Source organism: Cyrtonyx montezumae, unplaced genomic scaffold (assembly GCF_038088225.1).
Source record: "Cyrtonyx montezumae isolate F1298 unplaced genomic scaffold, pur_monq_1.0 scaffold_17, whole genome shotgun sequence".
In the NCBI taxonomy this organism is placed as follows: Eukaryota; Metazoa; Chordata; class Aves; order Galliformes; family Odontophoridae; genus Cyrtonyx; species Cyrtonyx montezumae.
The window spans coordinates 29024051-29038022 of record NW_027071903.1 but is presented as its reverse complement, the minus strand read 5'-3'; the positions used below and the strand labels follow the sequence as shown (position 1 = coordinate 29038022).

The 13972-nt window shown below is 45.8% G+C and overlaps 1 protein-coding gene across 1 annotated transcript in view; it reads left to right on the top strand.

The window, feature by feature from the left end:
- Positions 1-2164: 2164 nt before the first annotated feature.
- ABHD2 (abhydrolase domain containing 2, acylglycerol lipase) overlaps positions 2165-13972 on the top strand; it is a 33099-nt gene continuing 21291 nt past the window's right edge. Inside the window, exons 1-3 of the mRNA XM_065734001.1 lie at positions 2165-2218; positions 11025-11106; positions 11927-12127. Coding sequence (XP_065590073.1) covers positions 11934-12127 — 194 coding nt within the window. The 5' untranslated portion in view covers positions 2165-2218; positions 11025-11106; positions 11927-11933. The remainder of the gene's footprint in view (positions 2219-11024; positions 11107-11926; positions 12128-13972) is intronic.

Below are 13972 nucleotides of genomic sequence, written 5' to 3'. Positions count from 1 at the left end.
TACCTGCCCAGTTCTTAAAGGCAAAATTACAGTCCACCTTTTCTTGGCCTTGTTGTAAGTGCCCAATGTCAAAGCAAAGCAATACATTGGGCCTCCTCTGCAGTACCCAGGCTAATCAGAGAGGGATTCTCCTGCACCTTAAGCATCACGGACACCCCCACCCCTCTATGGTGCAGGAACATCAGACAAGGACCTGTTGGCCTAGACCTGCCAAATCCTTATGAGACAGCCAGGCTGGAAATGGAACTAGCTCTTCCCAGCACCCTGCTTTTCCAGGATGGTTTAAGCAACTGCTTGGATGGCTTTTCCTGAGCGTGAGCCGTGTGCTGAGTGGCACAACTCCTTCCTGGCTGCGAGCCACCTCCTGCGCACACCACTGCTCCCACACCAGCAAGCCATGCCATGCCGTGCTAATCATCACATGGGTTTGGCCACAGCAACAACAGCTCCCCACGCACTCAGAGGAAAGGCAGCTTCCTCTGCAAGACACGACTCGGAGGCTGTTTTAATAGCCCACAGTCAGGTTTGCATTCACAGACAGGCTTCCTCCCATCCACCTCAGCTCCCACACTAGAAAACATAGCTGAAACAGCCTGCTTTTCTCCCGGGTTCCTCCTTCCCACCACATCCCTTCTTCTTGCAAAAAGCACACAGCTCAGTGGTTGGGCCCACCGTCACATCCATGGGTGAATTTCTGCTGCCACCCATTCAGTGTTTTTCTCAGATCTCATTCCTCATTGTGCCTAAGCACGTCTGATATAAAAGGCTGCCTTATGTTTTACTTCTTTTCTTCAGCACGAAGCACGCAGATAAGAGTTAGCTTCATTCTGCTTTGCAGCAGCGTGCTGAAAGCTCTCTTCTAATAGCCAAGCTTTTCTTGTGTCTGAGAAATGCCCAGCAGCCTCGAGGACTTAAAGTAAGAGCCCTCAGCACTGCTTCACTGCGTGTTTTCCTGCAGTCCTACTGTGAGCAGTGAGGTACAGCTGCAATCAGCAGGACTGCAATTGCGTGTAATCAAACTCAAACACATTCCTCACACAGTCGGGTAACGGGCTGATACCGGAAGTTTATCTAATAAGCCAATCTCGTGGCTTAATCATAACTCAGCTGTATCCAGTCAGAGCAGACTTTGGCCCAGCTGGGTCACCATCAGGTTTAACAGCCACCGTACACCCCAGACGTTGCTGTGAGGTTAATTAAAAGCTGATGATGAGGAGATGAGCTTAACTGCAAGGTGCAGGTCTCATCCAGAGCTGAGAGGTGAGCAGGGCAGCAGCATAGCAGTCACCAGTTGTGCCTGACTGCCTTCCCCACCGCCGTGACTCAGTGCAAGGCAGTTACTCATCTCTCCAGATACACAACTCTGGAAAATGTGACCAAGAGCTTTCTTGACAGGCAGCTCCAATTCCCGGTAAACAGAGGTAATGAAACGGCTGAGAACAGGGCAAGGATTTTTCCATGTGGTTATATAAAGCGACTGAAAACATTGCTAGAATGTTGATGTCAGTGGGACTGAACACACGGCTCTTCTGGGCCGCCACCACAGAACTAAGCATACAAACATCGCATTGCAGACATTTCTGTTGTTGCTCTCCCTCCGTGCCCTGAGCTGCACCCACAGCCATGTAAGGATGCGGGAAACACTATGGGAGTCCCAAACGGGCCGCACTGTGATTAAACGACCACTTCTGGTCACACTGTAGCCCTGTACTATAGTGATGGCGCAACTGAGCACGCTTTGATGCGATGCCAGCTGCAGGCACCCCATTTTGCTCACTCAGGACAGCCCAGCCCTGCGATACCCTCAGCCGAAGTGGCTCCTAGGGCTGCCCCAATGGCAGGAAGCGGCTGGAGGCCAGACATAGCCCTCACCCACCCCACCCCACCCCACCCAGCCCCGCCTCGCTCCGTAATGGCGCCCGCAGCCGCCGCAACCCACTGCCACAGACAGCCCCGCCCCTCCCCGCCCCGCTTCCCGACTGACAGTCTGGAGAGCCAATGACACCGCACGTCCCCACCCCGCCGCGCAGCCACCGCCCAATAGCACAAAAGCGGCCCTGCCCTCAGCCCGCCCTCCAGCCAATCGCCGCGCGGGGTGGAGCGAGAGCGGCGCGGCGGCTGGGCCAATCGGAGGGCGAGGGAGGTTGCTAATGGACCGTGGGTAGCGGGCCGCCGCAGACGGGCGGGAGCGGCGGTGGCGACCGGTCTGGGCCTGCAGGTGAGCGGGGACGGCGGCGGAGCTGAACCCGAGCGCGGAGGCGGCCGGGCGGTCTCCGAAGGGCGGTTCCTCCGGGGCCGTGGGAAGCGGCGGCGCGGTCGGGGAGGCCGTGAGGGGGGTGGGTTTCATTCTGTAGTTGAGTTCTGAGCGCATCCAAGAGGATGTCGGACGGCTTCCTCTTGCTGTTGGCGTGCGGAAGGCGGTCGGGTGGTAAGGTCCGGTCTGCCGCTTACACGTGGCTGATGTGCTCCCATTTCATCAGTAATAAGCATGTGTGCCTTATTATTCAGCTAACTGCTGCGGTGTCCTGTTTATCAGTGGTTATCGCGCTCGTCCGCACCCACAGCACTGTTCTGTTGGCGTGTAGTCATTGCTGATACGGCGTTCATCGGACGCATCCTTCGGCCCTTTGCATTCTTCGTATGTGACTTTTAGAGGTGTCATTTCCTTCTGTAACGCGGTGCCCAGGTGGGTGGTTCTGTTCTTGACGCCGTGTCCTTGGTGTTTTGTTGGTCTCTCTTCTGGGTTCATCTACTGCAGCTTCTTTCTCAGGCGCTTGTTCAGTGCTCGTGTTATAAGAACAGCTCGAATAAATGATCTGCGCTCCTCTTGTGTCGGTCCTACAGCAGCAAGAACAGTGAAGAACTGAAAGGTATCGTTTGAGTCCTCCTGCTCTCCTGTCTCGTTCTTGAAAGCAGTCATTTTTCAACTTTTGCTCTGGCAGGTCCTCAGCACTCCTGAGTGAGCTACCTGGATAGGGGATGAGGCTGATGGGGCATTGTGCTGGGTTCTGTCTTTCCTAGGGGTGAAATCTCTTCCCTCTGCAACCTCCAGAGAAGCCACAGAGGTTAAGCATAACGCTTTCCACCATCTGGAACTCTTTTTGAAGAAGTTAAGCTAAAAATGGATTTGTTCTGCTCCTCCTCTAAAAGCTGTGTTTTCACTTCAGTGAATATACAGCTGGTTTGTCTGTGTTTTTTAAAGCTGTTTTATTAAATGTCATGTGAAAACACACTGAAATGGGCACTGTTCTGCGGTGTAGAGAAGGAAAGATGACAAAATAGCATCATTTGTCCATGAAGAGACATGGAGAGTTTATCCAAATCTACCAAGTTACAGCTCTACTTACAGATAGGATTTTATGCTCCAGAAAATGGTGGCTTTACAGCAACAGTTCTACCCCTTTGTAGTTAATCACTGGATAACAAAAACATTCTGGGTGCTGCCGTTGTGCTGTTACTCATCTTTCTTGCTTTCCACCTCCTGCCTCTTCATCCTTCATGCTGCCAGCTCTGGCAGTGCCAGAGCTTGGGTTAAGTTAACAAGCAATGGGATTTAGTGACATCTGTAGTAGGGGTATGCATACTGGGGTCCTTAGTGCTTGGAGTTTCAGTTGAATGGTGTGGACACCAGCCTCAGCTGATGTTACCTGGAGCATGCAGATCATATTTGTTCAGGCTTTGGCAAGCCTGTCAAACATCAGAGAAGCACTGTCATGTGTTGTGTGTGAGCTCTGTGTGCAAGAGAGCTGCATGAAAGCTTGATAAAATTAGCAGGTACAAAACAGACTCATAGCTTAGCTGGCATTATTGAAAGTTCAGACTATTTCTGCCTTATGACTGTGTTGTAAGTTAGAAGTTTAGCATTTAATGATACGCTTCCCCTGACAGATGCTTTTGTTTGCAGCAAATCTAGACTGATGTTGTCGTTAGAATACTAGAAATGGCCTGGTGCTTTATAGCCTAATACCATGGGAAAGGCAAACAAGCTTTTCTTGTTGGTTCTGGAAATGACTGGTGGCTCTTGGTGCTCTGGAGCTGGTTTTGTGAACTTCACAGCAAAAGCTGAAATCTTTAAAGTTCTGCTGTGATGTTGGTGTCATCCACTTTTATTAAGCTTCTCTGGACCATCTTATTTCACGATGCTTTAGAGTACAGCTGTTTGTAATGTGTGCCGTAGATCAGCTGTTTCTATATATGGAAAATGAACTTCTGAACAAATATTTGCACTTCTTCAGCCTGATTCTTGGAGATTATGCTTATAAGCAGTATAAATAACTAACCACTCATACTCAGCTGACTGACTTCAGTATCAGATAGTTCATTTCAGTGTGCAAAGGCAATCTGTCCTTCTAGTGAGGACAAAGTCTCATTGTCCAGAATACGTGGGTGGCAGTGATACTAACCTAGTCAGGCAGTGGTCATAGGCTCTTTCATCTCTAGGAAGGATTGGATGCCCAAAGGCTTGTCTTTTCTCCACTTGTACCAACTGACTTGATAATCGTCTGTATCTGCTGATTCACCAGGAAGTGCCTGGCACTGGAAACATGCTTTACTGCTGAAGAATACTTGAGTATACTTCTTGTAGCTTCGGTCTGTCTAGGATAAGTAGCAATGACGGCTTCCTCTGTCAGTATGGACTGAGCTCTGCTAACAAACTGAACCCTTCTGAAACTTCTGCTGTTCTTGTCACTTGGATATTTGGTAATAAAATAGTGCTCTGGGTACCTAATGCAATCCAGGCTCCTTGAAGAAGAGGTCAGCAATGACAAGTTGGCTGCTAGCGGGGCCTTCACTGTTCTCAGAATACCCTACTTCCATCCCAGCTGCTAAACTTATTTACATCTCCCAAATATACCTTTTCAGCACAATGTAGTTTGCAGAAAAATTGCACCAGGAACATTCAAGTCTGATTGCTCCTTAACTGAAACGCCGTGTTGGTTGGACGTGTGGGAATGTGAAAAGCTTACATTAAGGAAAGCAGATGCACAAAGTGAACAGCCTTGTAAAGAGGAATTCCAAAGACGTGTGGTTGTAATATCCCTAACTGCCGTTCACACTCAGCGGGACTGAGCTCTCCGAGCTTTGAGTTGCTGGTGACTGCTCTATCAGTTCAAAACCTCTGCTTGTTGTATTCAGTGGGGGTAGGTATGTGTTGGTCAGGTCCTGTCTCCCTGCATCCTGCTCAATCCTGACACGTTGTTTTGTTTGTGATGGTGTGAATCAGACTTCTCAAGTGCCAGCCTTCCTTCTGCCATGGGCAACTTCAGCGTGAATGGCTCTGCAAATCTGTACAGTGATGGAGCTGAGCTGCTGGAAGAATAAGCAAGTCTTTGAGGACTTCAGAGCAAAGTGTCACCTCAGCTTTTGTTAATGTTCAGGCATTGGTGTTTTCTGGCTGCTTAAGTCAGGATTGGTCCAGTTCCTGTTGGCTCAATGGATGGTGCTTCCCTGATGTGCAGCAGCTGGGATCTGCTTGGATTTCAGGCTGCTCTTCTGAACTCTGACAGCCTGGGGATAGAGGGATCAAGCCTGAGGACAAACGAGGCTTTGGCAGTATGATGCTGTCTTTCAAAATGCAGTGAAGGATCAGAGCAGGTTCTTTTGCTTTTCAATCTGTAATGCAGTTCATATTAGCTCACTTAACTGTGGCTTGGTACTCATAGCTTTCCATTCTGAATGGAGATTTTGAGGTTCTCTGCAACTTGACCTTCCCTCCAGCTTAATGCTGTGCTCTGACACAAGGCTGTGTGGTATGTTATTGGCACTTGCTCATGCTGTAAGACTGCAGGAAGTGTTAGACAGTATTTTTTTTCCCCTCGCAAAGCTTCTACAAAGAGCTGAAGCCCTGCTTTGTTGCTCCATAATGCAGCAATTAGGGTGTGTCAGAGTCCTAAGTCTCTTCAATAACTGATGAATTATGTTTGCTTAAAGATCATAAATCTTTCTGATAAGATGCAATTAATTGATTTCTATGGAGTCATCGGAGCTATAATGGTCTTGTCGTAGTGTAACTTGTATACCAGGTGTGCGTAATAAAAGCTAGCTTGGTGTTTTTCAATGCATGATAAACAAGATCCAGCTGGCTTGCTATGTGGATTCCAATATATACCATCTTTCTCCTTATGTAAGATACAGAAGCTGCCTGTCGTACAGCACAGCCGTTCTGATGAGTTGAAATGATGTGCAGGAACAAAAGCAGCTCTGTCATCTGGAAGGAAGTGAAATTTGAGGCTCATTTGACTGTAAATAAGCCTTCATGGAGAAGTGAAAGACATGAGGAGTCTTTAGCCCTGTGGGCTATAGAATTTTCTTCAGGTATTTTCTCAAGCTAGCTGCCCTGGCATGTATATCTTGCCTTCTGAGGTGCTTGGCTTCTGCTCTGAATGTGTTGGACTTCTCTAAGTCAAAAGATAAAGGAAAAAAAAAGCTCCAGTTAAAGACATCTGTCTTTCTGGCCGTGCTGATGCTGCCTCATGTTATGAACTTTGTCCCTGTAGCCTCGCAGTACCTCCAGATCTAATGCATGAGCCAAGTATTGTATCTGGTGAAAAGGTCAAATTCCAGTGAAGACAGCAGCCAACAAATTCTTGTCGGATCGCGGTGTAAACAGTACCTGCTGCTTTGTATGCTCAGCAGCCAGCCAAATCCTGGCCTGGGTGCTGGCTTTGGTACAAGGCAGAGGGATTTGCACTGAGAGCTTGTGTGCTGTCCAAATACTATTCCAGTAAGCATCCTTGCAAAAGTACATGTCAGCGTGCCCTGTTTGTTTGGGGATAAAAAGAAATCTGTCACATGTCTGATGACAAAACTGCACTGGGCTTTGATAGGTGTGTGATGTCTCTGGTGAGGACTGCACTTTGCTTCCTAGTCGCGTCTCCTGAAAGTCCAAGTGCTCGAGGTGCTCAGCTAACTCTTAATAAATTGCTCTGTCCTTGGAGGTCTGAAACTCAGTTGTCTCTAAATGGCCAGAAGTGCTGAGGAGTGCATCCAGATGATCTCAGTGTGTTTCTGCTATGTTCTCTTCTAAGATATCTCTGAAGATAACAGGTTCTGCGGTGTGTACATAAAAAGATGAGGTCAGTACTGGTGTGGCCCTAATGTATTTGTATCCATGTATTTCTTTGGAGATCTAAAAGAGGCAGTGTAGGCTTAACACTTTTTTACTGGAAAGAATATATATATATTCTATCAGAAGTGCTTGGTAGAAGACAAGATAGTGGGTTGTTGATAAAACTTGAAGATTTTCATTGCTCCTCCTATATTCTTGTGTACTTAGGTAGCTGCAGTGCCCTCCAGCCATCTTGCAGCACTTTACCAAACCTTATTCTGGTACCCATTCCTGTCAAGAGACACTGCTTTAGGGTCTTTCCCAGATGTGTAGGAGCATACCTTCCTTACACAGGTTTGCACTGGGGCTGTTTCTAACCATCTTTCTCTGCGCTGGCTGAAAGGAAGACATGCTGTGACACACTTCTCCATGCTTCCTGCAGTGAGTTTCAAATAAAACACTGACACAAAGCTTAGCATTGTTCCAGAGCATTGTAGTGCCTCAAGTTCCCACCCATTCCTTAATAATATTCCCCATATTACAAGCCTCAGTGCCCTGTGTGGTAGCAACAAGCCCGTAACTTCTGGTTTTATGGTGAATCTTTTGGGAGAGGCATTGGCTTTGACTGTCATTAAAGAGTTTCCTGGAAACATTCCCTGAAGAACTCACTTCAGCGACACAGCCCTTCTCTTCTCTCTTCAAAAAAGGAAGAAAAACACAACCCTTACTTCTGATCTGACCTATGCACAACTGGGTTTCATTTCTCTTGCCTTGTAGGCTTGCTTTCAGGATCTTCTTCTGTGTGCAAGCGGTGAAACCAAGTTAAAAGTCCAGGAAATGTCTGAAACTTCTGAATTGTAGCAAAAAGAGAAGGCACTGCAATTCTTTGTAGGAACTCTAAAGGGGTAAGAAAGGGAGTTTTCAGTGCTTTTAATCTTTCCTGAGTATTCCTCAGTATTTGCTGTCAGCTGAGCTCTGAAAGCACTAGCAAGCTTGAACACAGATAGTTAAGAGGGTATTTGGGAGGATTTTTTATCAAACTTCCTTCCTGGGAACTTAATTCCTTCAAGATTTCTCAGTAGATGTAACTGAGCATAAAATAACTTCCTAGTATAGTCCTTTTGCAGAGGTTGCCTGTTCTTTGGGCTGTAGGCACTTCCGTAGAGCTGTGTCTTAACTTTAGCATCAAGTATTACCAATGCTTTGGTGGAATGAGTCTTCCAGGTTTTAAATTACTTACAAGAAGGTGTGAGGGAGGGTCCCTCTGGGAGTGGCTTTCGTCAGTGCCCTTGTTGGCTTTGCAAAATGCAGGGCTGCATGCAGCTTTGTTATGGGTGGGGGAGCTGTAATGCTTGGTAGCTCCCAAATGCTGCCTGTGCCTCCTTGAGTCATGGGGAGGAAGTGATCTCTGTGCCTAGAAGTCTCCTCTCACCAGGAACACAAAGGTGTGCAAGTCTGATATGCTGTCAGTCATCACAGTACAATGAAATAGCCTGGTGATGGCTTTCCCAATACCTGACACCTTTCGTAAGTGAGGAGCTTGCTGCAGCTCTTCTGCCTTCTGGGGTACTTTCATCTCTACCTGGGAAGAAATATGTGGTTATTTTTTTCCTTCTTATATATGCACAAGTGATGCACTCTGTTAACAGTAGTGCTGAAATAATTATTTTCTGATTGATTTCCAGCTTTATATTCTATGATGAAAGGGCAAAGGACAAGGCTGCACCAACTTAGCACTTGCTTTGCAGTGACTGATTTTTAGTCTTCAGTCACAAACAGAACTTCAGGATATTGACTGGAAGAACTGTAGCTCGTTAGGGCAACAGCTTCAGCTTCCCTAGTACTTCTCTTCATGTTGATCTTGAAAGCTCGTGATGCATGAAGAGGCAGGCTTGATTGCTTCCAGTGATGCACTCTTATTGTGCTTTGCTAATTTTGACTTGCTTGCTAAAAGCAAGTCCTGTGTTCTCTATATAGAAAGGCCAAATGTCTGTTTGTTCATATTAGTACTGACCCATTTTGAGGAGATTCAAGATTAAAATTTTCCTGGCTTGATGCTGTGGTTATCCGTACTTTTTCATCAACTGACAAGTTCATTGGGCCAATGCAAAAAGGGTTTAACGAAAGAGGAGCAAGGTGACCTCATCTCTGCTCATAAATAGGAACATTTGATGTGTGTGATTAGAAGCAGAGAGCTCTCAAATCTATTTCGGTAAGTTAAACCCTTACAATTTTAGAGCTGAGTGCTCTGACACAGCTCCTGCACATCTGCCCTGGCAGAGATGGGTCTGCCCAGGGCTTCAGACCTGGAGAGATGCTGGAAACATGCTGCAGCCTGGCACTGGGCTTACCAATGTTGCTTTCTTAGAATAAATTTGTTGCATAAATTGATTGCTGCAAAGAGCTGTGCAGCTGCAGCAGCGATGCCATCTCTGTTGCTTGCACAAACACTCAGGACTGAGCATGCAGGTCCTGAACCTTTAGCACATGTCATAAGTGTCTTCTAAGTAATAATCCGTGATTTTGTTCATAGATTCTTAAAGGGAAAAATACTGGTTTGTTAAGAGTTGAGAGGATAGTCCTGCCTACCAACTTGCTTATTCTCCTCTGAGCACCACCGAGCTAGTCTGCTTTTTTAAGGTAGCAACAGGCAAAAAAAAACTGGATATAGCAGTACCACGCAAGGTGTGTTTGTAATCCAAGGACTGTGGGGGAGGGGGCTCTGAGAACAGCGCAGGCGAGTTGGGTGAGCTACATTGAGTCACTGGTACGAAGTGCTGATGACTAATCATGCCCTGTTTTATTTTTAACAAATTCAGTAGTGATGTGAGAGCTGTAAACAGCTAACGCCTCGGGTCCAGGCGGCAGGAAGGTCAGAGGTAACATTTCTCCTCACTATTTCATTTAGAGAAGTAACAGAAGATGCCAACAGAATTTCCCTCAGTTGTAGCTGAGGAAGGTGTGCTCATCACCTGGTTGTCATCTAGGCAGGGACTGCTCAGGAACACAGTTCTCTTCTGCTGTTGGCCACGAAGAAGCCATCATCATCACTGTGGTTTGCTGTAGTTTCCTGCTCACTCGGCTGCACAGGTACCAGACACTTGTGGCTCTCCATCCTGCTGGCGATCAATAGCTGATGTCAGACTTGTTTTCCTCCAAGGGATTTTGCTGTAGCTGAACTGAGTACAGAAAGTACTTCTGAGGCTTTGTCCTCCTGAGAGGAAGAAGAGCAGGGCTTCAGTACGGCCTGTCTTGTTGGCATATCTTCTGAGTCAGAGGGAGCAGACAGTGCTGGAGCTGTTTCCTGGAAACCCATTTCCATATCAGCTTATTGTTCCTGTAAGGAATCCAGCTCTAATTGTACATATCGCTTGCACTTTGCAGTTACACGCTGAAAGCTCTCTCGTTTATTAGTACTATCAAATTGCTGTAACGAACCTTGGTGTGTGTGCAGCAGTGTTAATTAGGTAGCTGCATCTCAGCCTGCTGCTGGTTCTCACCCTCTTGTTGGGGTGCTGTGTATAAAACTTCTCAGAATGCATGTGTGTGAACAGGCAGAAAGCTTTCAGTCTGACTTGGCACTTCAGTAACAGGACCTTGTTAGTTCTTGTCTCCTCAGTGTGGAGAGGTTTGGGTAGCTGTTGTAACTGGGAGGAATGTCACCTCTGTCTTGGAAGGTCATAGCTTTTTTCTGAAGCTGCATTAGTTTCTGTTATTGTTTTGTCTGTCCCTTCTTGTGAAGATATTTCTGTGCTGCAGATGGATCAATGTGCTGTAGGCAACTGATCTAGGCTGGCAGCTCCCAAGGTAAGAGAGGTTTGCAGTGCGAGTGGGTCAGGGTTGGAGTGGCTCAGACTGAAGGCACAGATCAGTTGATGCATCTGTGAGGGGGACTGCTTGAAACATTTGTGGTTTTCCTTGTAACAGATATGAATCCTTACTGCTACTGATCAGCTTGCTTTCCCTCCCTTCACAGAGTTGCTTGGCACGTGGGTCCAGACAGTGACCGTTCTACTGAGGACAGGCTATTTCTCCTGGTTTGAAGACGAGTGACATTAGTAAGGCTTTACTTGTCAGTATCTTTCTTGGGTTATCTATGTGGTTGAGGAAGGACCAATGGAAGAATGTGGATGAAGTTCCTCTGTGAACCAAGTGTTTGAAAGCAGCTGGATCAGTTCAAGAATGTGTTTTTGAACTGGAAGGATATTGTTATATTGGGTGTTTTTTTTAAATTCTCCCAGCCTTTCCCCCACTTCCTTTTCTCAGAAGCTCTCAGAGGGATAGGTTTTAACCTAGTCCTCCTTTAGCTGTGGAACAACAGTGAATTAAAAGAAACTTTGAACTCTGTGGCACGTGAAGTAATCACCCTAAGCACACATGGGAGTTAGTAGCAGTATTTGCATAGGGCTGCAGAGTTCAGGCTGAGGAACTAATCAGCGTAGTTCTCTCAAGTTCTCTTTATCAAGACTTAAACATTTCGGAAGAAATATCCAAACTGCTGATGTTCCTTTATAACGTGATTTTTCACTCAGCTTCTGTTTGAGCTGAGTAGTCTTGGCCAAGGTCCCAAAAGCATGAACTGGCTGTGGGGTTTGACACCTGAGACACTGTTACAGTTCTAGTGCAGCACTGATAGGAACAAATCTCCTTCCCAACTGGTCATTCGGTTTCCATTCCTTGTGGTCAGTGCTTTGAGCAGTACGAAACAATCATCCTTTCATCTTAAAAGTTGCTAGTCCAAGCTGATTGACTTAGGATTTCAGTAGTACTGTTAACTGACTAATGAAGTTATCTAATAGTTTTGTATTCAGTGTGGCATTTGATGTTCATATCCAACAGTACGTTGTAGAAGACTTTAATATGGCATTTTATCTCCAGGTTCAACATGAGTGTGATGCTGGAAACCCCTGAGCTGCCGGCCGTGTTTGATGGGGTGAAGCTTGCTGCAGTTGCTGCTGTTCTCTATGTTATTGTTCGCTGTTTGAATTTAAAAAGCCCAACTGCCCCTCCTGAACTCATCTACCAGGACTCTGCTTTGTCCCGCTTTCTGCTCAAATCCTGCCCACTGCTGACCAAAGAGTGAGTAGGATCTTTTTTCCACACTGACTTGTGATTTGCCTATTGTATTTCATAAACCTGGGTGTTAATGAATGGGGGGGGTATTCTCTTGAGGAAGTGTCTATTTTAAGTCAAACACTTTGTTGTTGCTAGTGTACCAGGTAGCTGGGGTAGGACCAATGGCTTTCCATGTGTGGAAAAATGTCTGTGTCCCTCTGTACAGGATGTGTGTGCTGGTACTGCACTGTACAGCCTGTGGAAGCAGGTGAGGGATGGTTGCAATCAGCTCTTGTTCCTGTTCATGCACTCTCCTTTTTAGAAGGAAGGAAATCTGTCAGAGCTCACAGGAAGGAAACGTTTTCGTAGTTGTCCATGCACTTATAATGAATGCAGGGATGGCTCTTAGTTTTGAAGTGCCTACTTTTTGTGTGAAGTGTCTTAAGTTGATTGGACTTTTGAAATCTATTACCAAGTAAAGCTCATCATCATAACTAGTTTAATAAGGTGATGACATAATAGACAGCTCTAAGAAAATCGCTGTCAGTGTGAGCGTCTATCAACTGTGTATTAGAGCAGACTGATCCTTGGCCTCCCATTCTAGGGCCTCCAGAATCAGTGCATGGCCCATACTTCACCAAAAATACTGAGTATTTGCTACAACTTCGTGAGGCTTTGGAGGGAGGGTTGAGGATTTTGGTTACAGTATCTTTTCTACAATCACTCTTTCCAGTCCAATTTAAAAGCCCTAAATACACCAGCTGTCTAGTATAATAAGTACTGAGTGCTGCCCGATGGACTTTCCTTTTAGATCTTGGAAGTCAAGCTGACTTAATGATGGTCATTGTAGGGGAGCTGAGAGGCTTTTAGCAGTGCTGTTCAGTGCCTTGATTGCATGAGGTATAAGATCTTAGGCCATAGGGTTTGTAAACTCTTAGGGGGAACAAAGCATTAACTCTTCAATAGGAACCCAAAGGGGGTTTCCTAATGCACTCTTAATTTGAAAGTAGCATGTCTGTTGAAGCTGAGCATTGAAATTGAATATTGATTATTTCTTGTGCCCTAACTGTAAAGTAGTTACTTTCCTAGAAAATATCAAGTTACCAGAACCTTCTTAAGTATATTTTTGACTCTTGTCATCTAAATGTTGACACTCCAAGCTGGCATGTCTTTAGTCCCTAGAAGAACAGGCATGAAGCTCTGCTGATTACCAGTCTTTAAGGTATATTAATATCAGTAATCCTTGAAACTTAGTTGTATGTGCTTATTTTAAAGTAATTCAGAGTCTCTACCACTTCAGTTCTCATAGTTCTTTATCACTTCACTGTTCTCATTGCACAAGCTCCTAAGCAGTATCATATTAGAAATATGTTTTGGATTTCCACATAGTTGGAGAACAAAGCACTCCTGAAGGAGTGAAAATGCAGAATGTCTAAAAATTGTAGTACATCTGGTGTGTATTAGTTGCAGGCATGAAAAGCTTCTTGCAAAACCCCAGTGTTGTGTTAACAGTGTGCGATTTCAGGCTGTTTGTTTTCGGTGGATAAACTCAGAGCTCACACTTGCTGGCTTCTCTGAAAACTGCAGCAGTGATTTCAAACACCTCATTCTTGTGTAAAACATTGCCAGGAAGGCTTATGCCATCACAGGAAACAAACTCTGAAACGGATTTGGGAAAAAACATGTAAATAAAAGTAGTTGTTCAGTGTTGTCATCTGTCAACTATGTTCAGGAAGAGGGGAATATAATGCTGTTGGTGGTTGGAGAGACAACTCAGCTATAAGATTGTGTGTGATTTTGCTGTTCTATTGAGGTTATCACCATTTTTTCAAAATGCAAAGATGAAAAATACCAAAGAAGGCCTGTCTT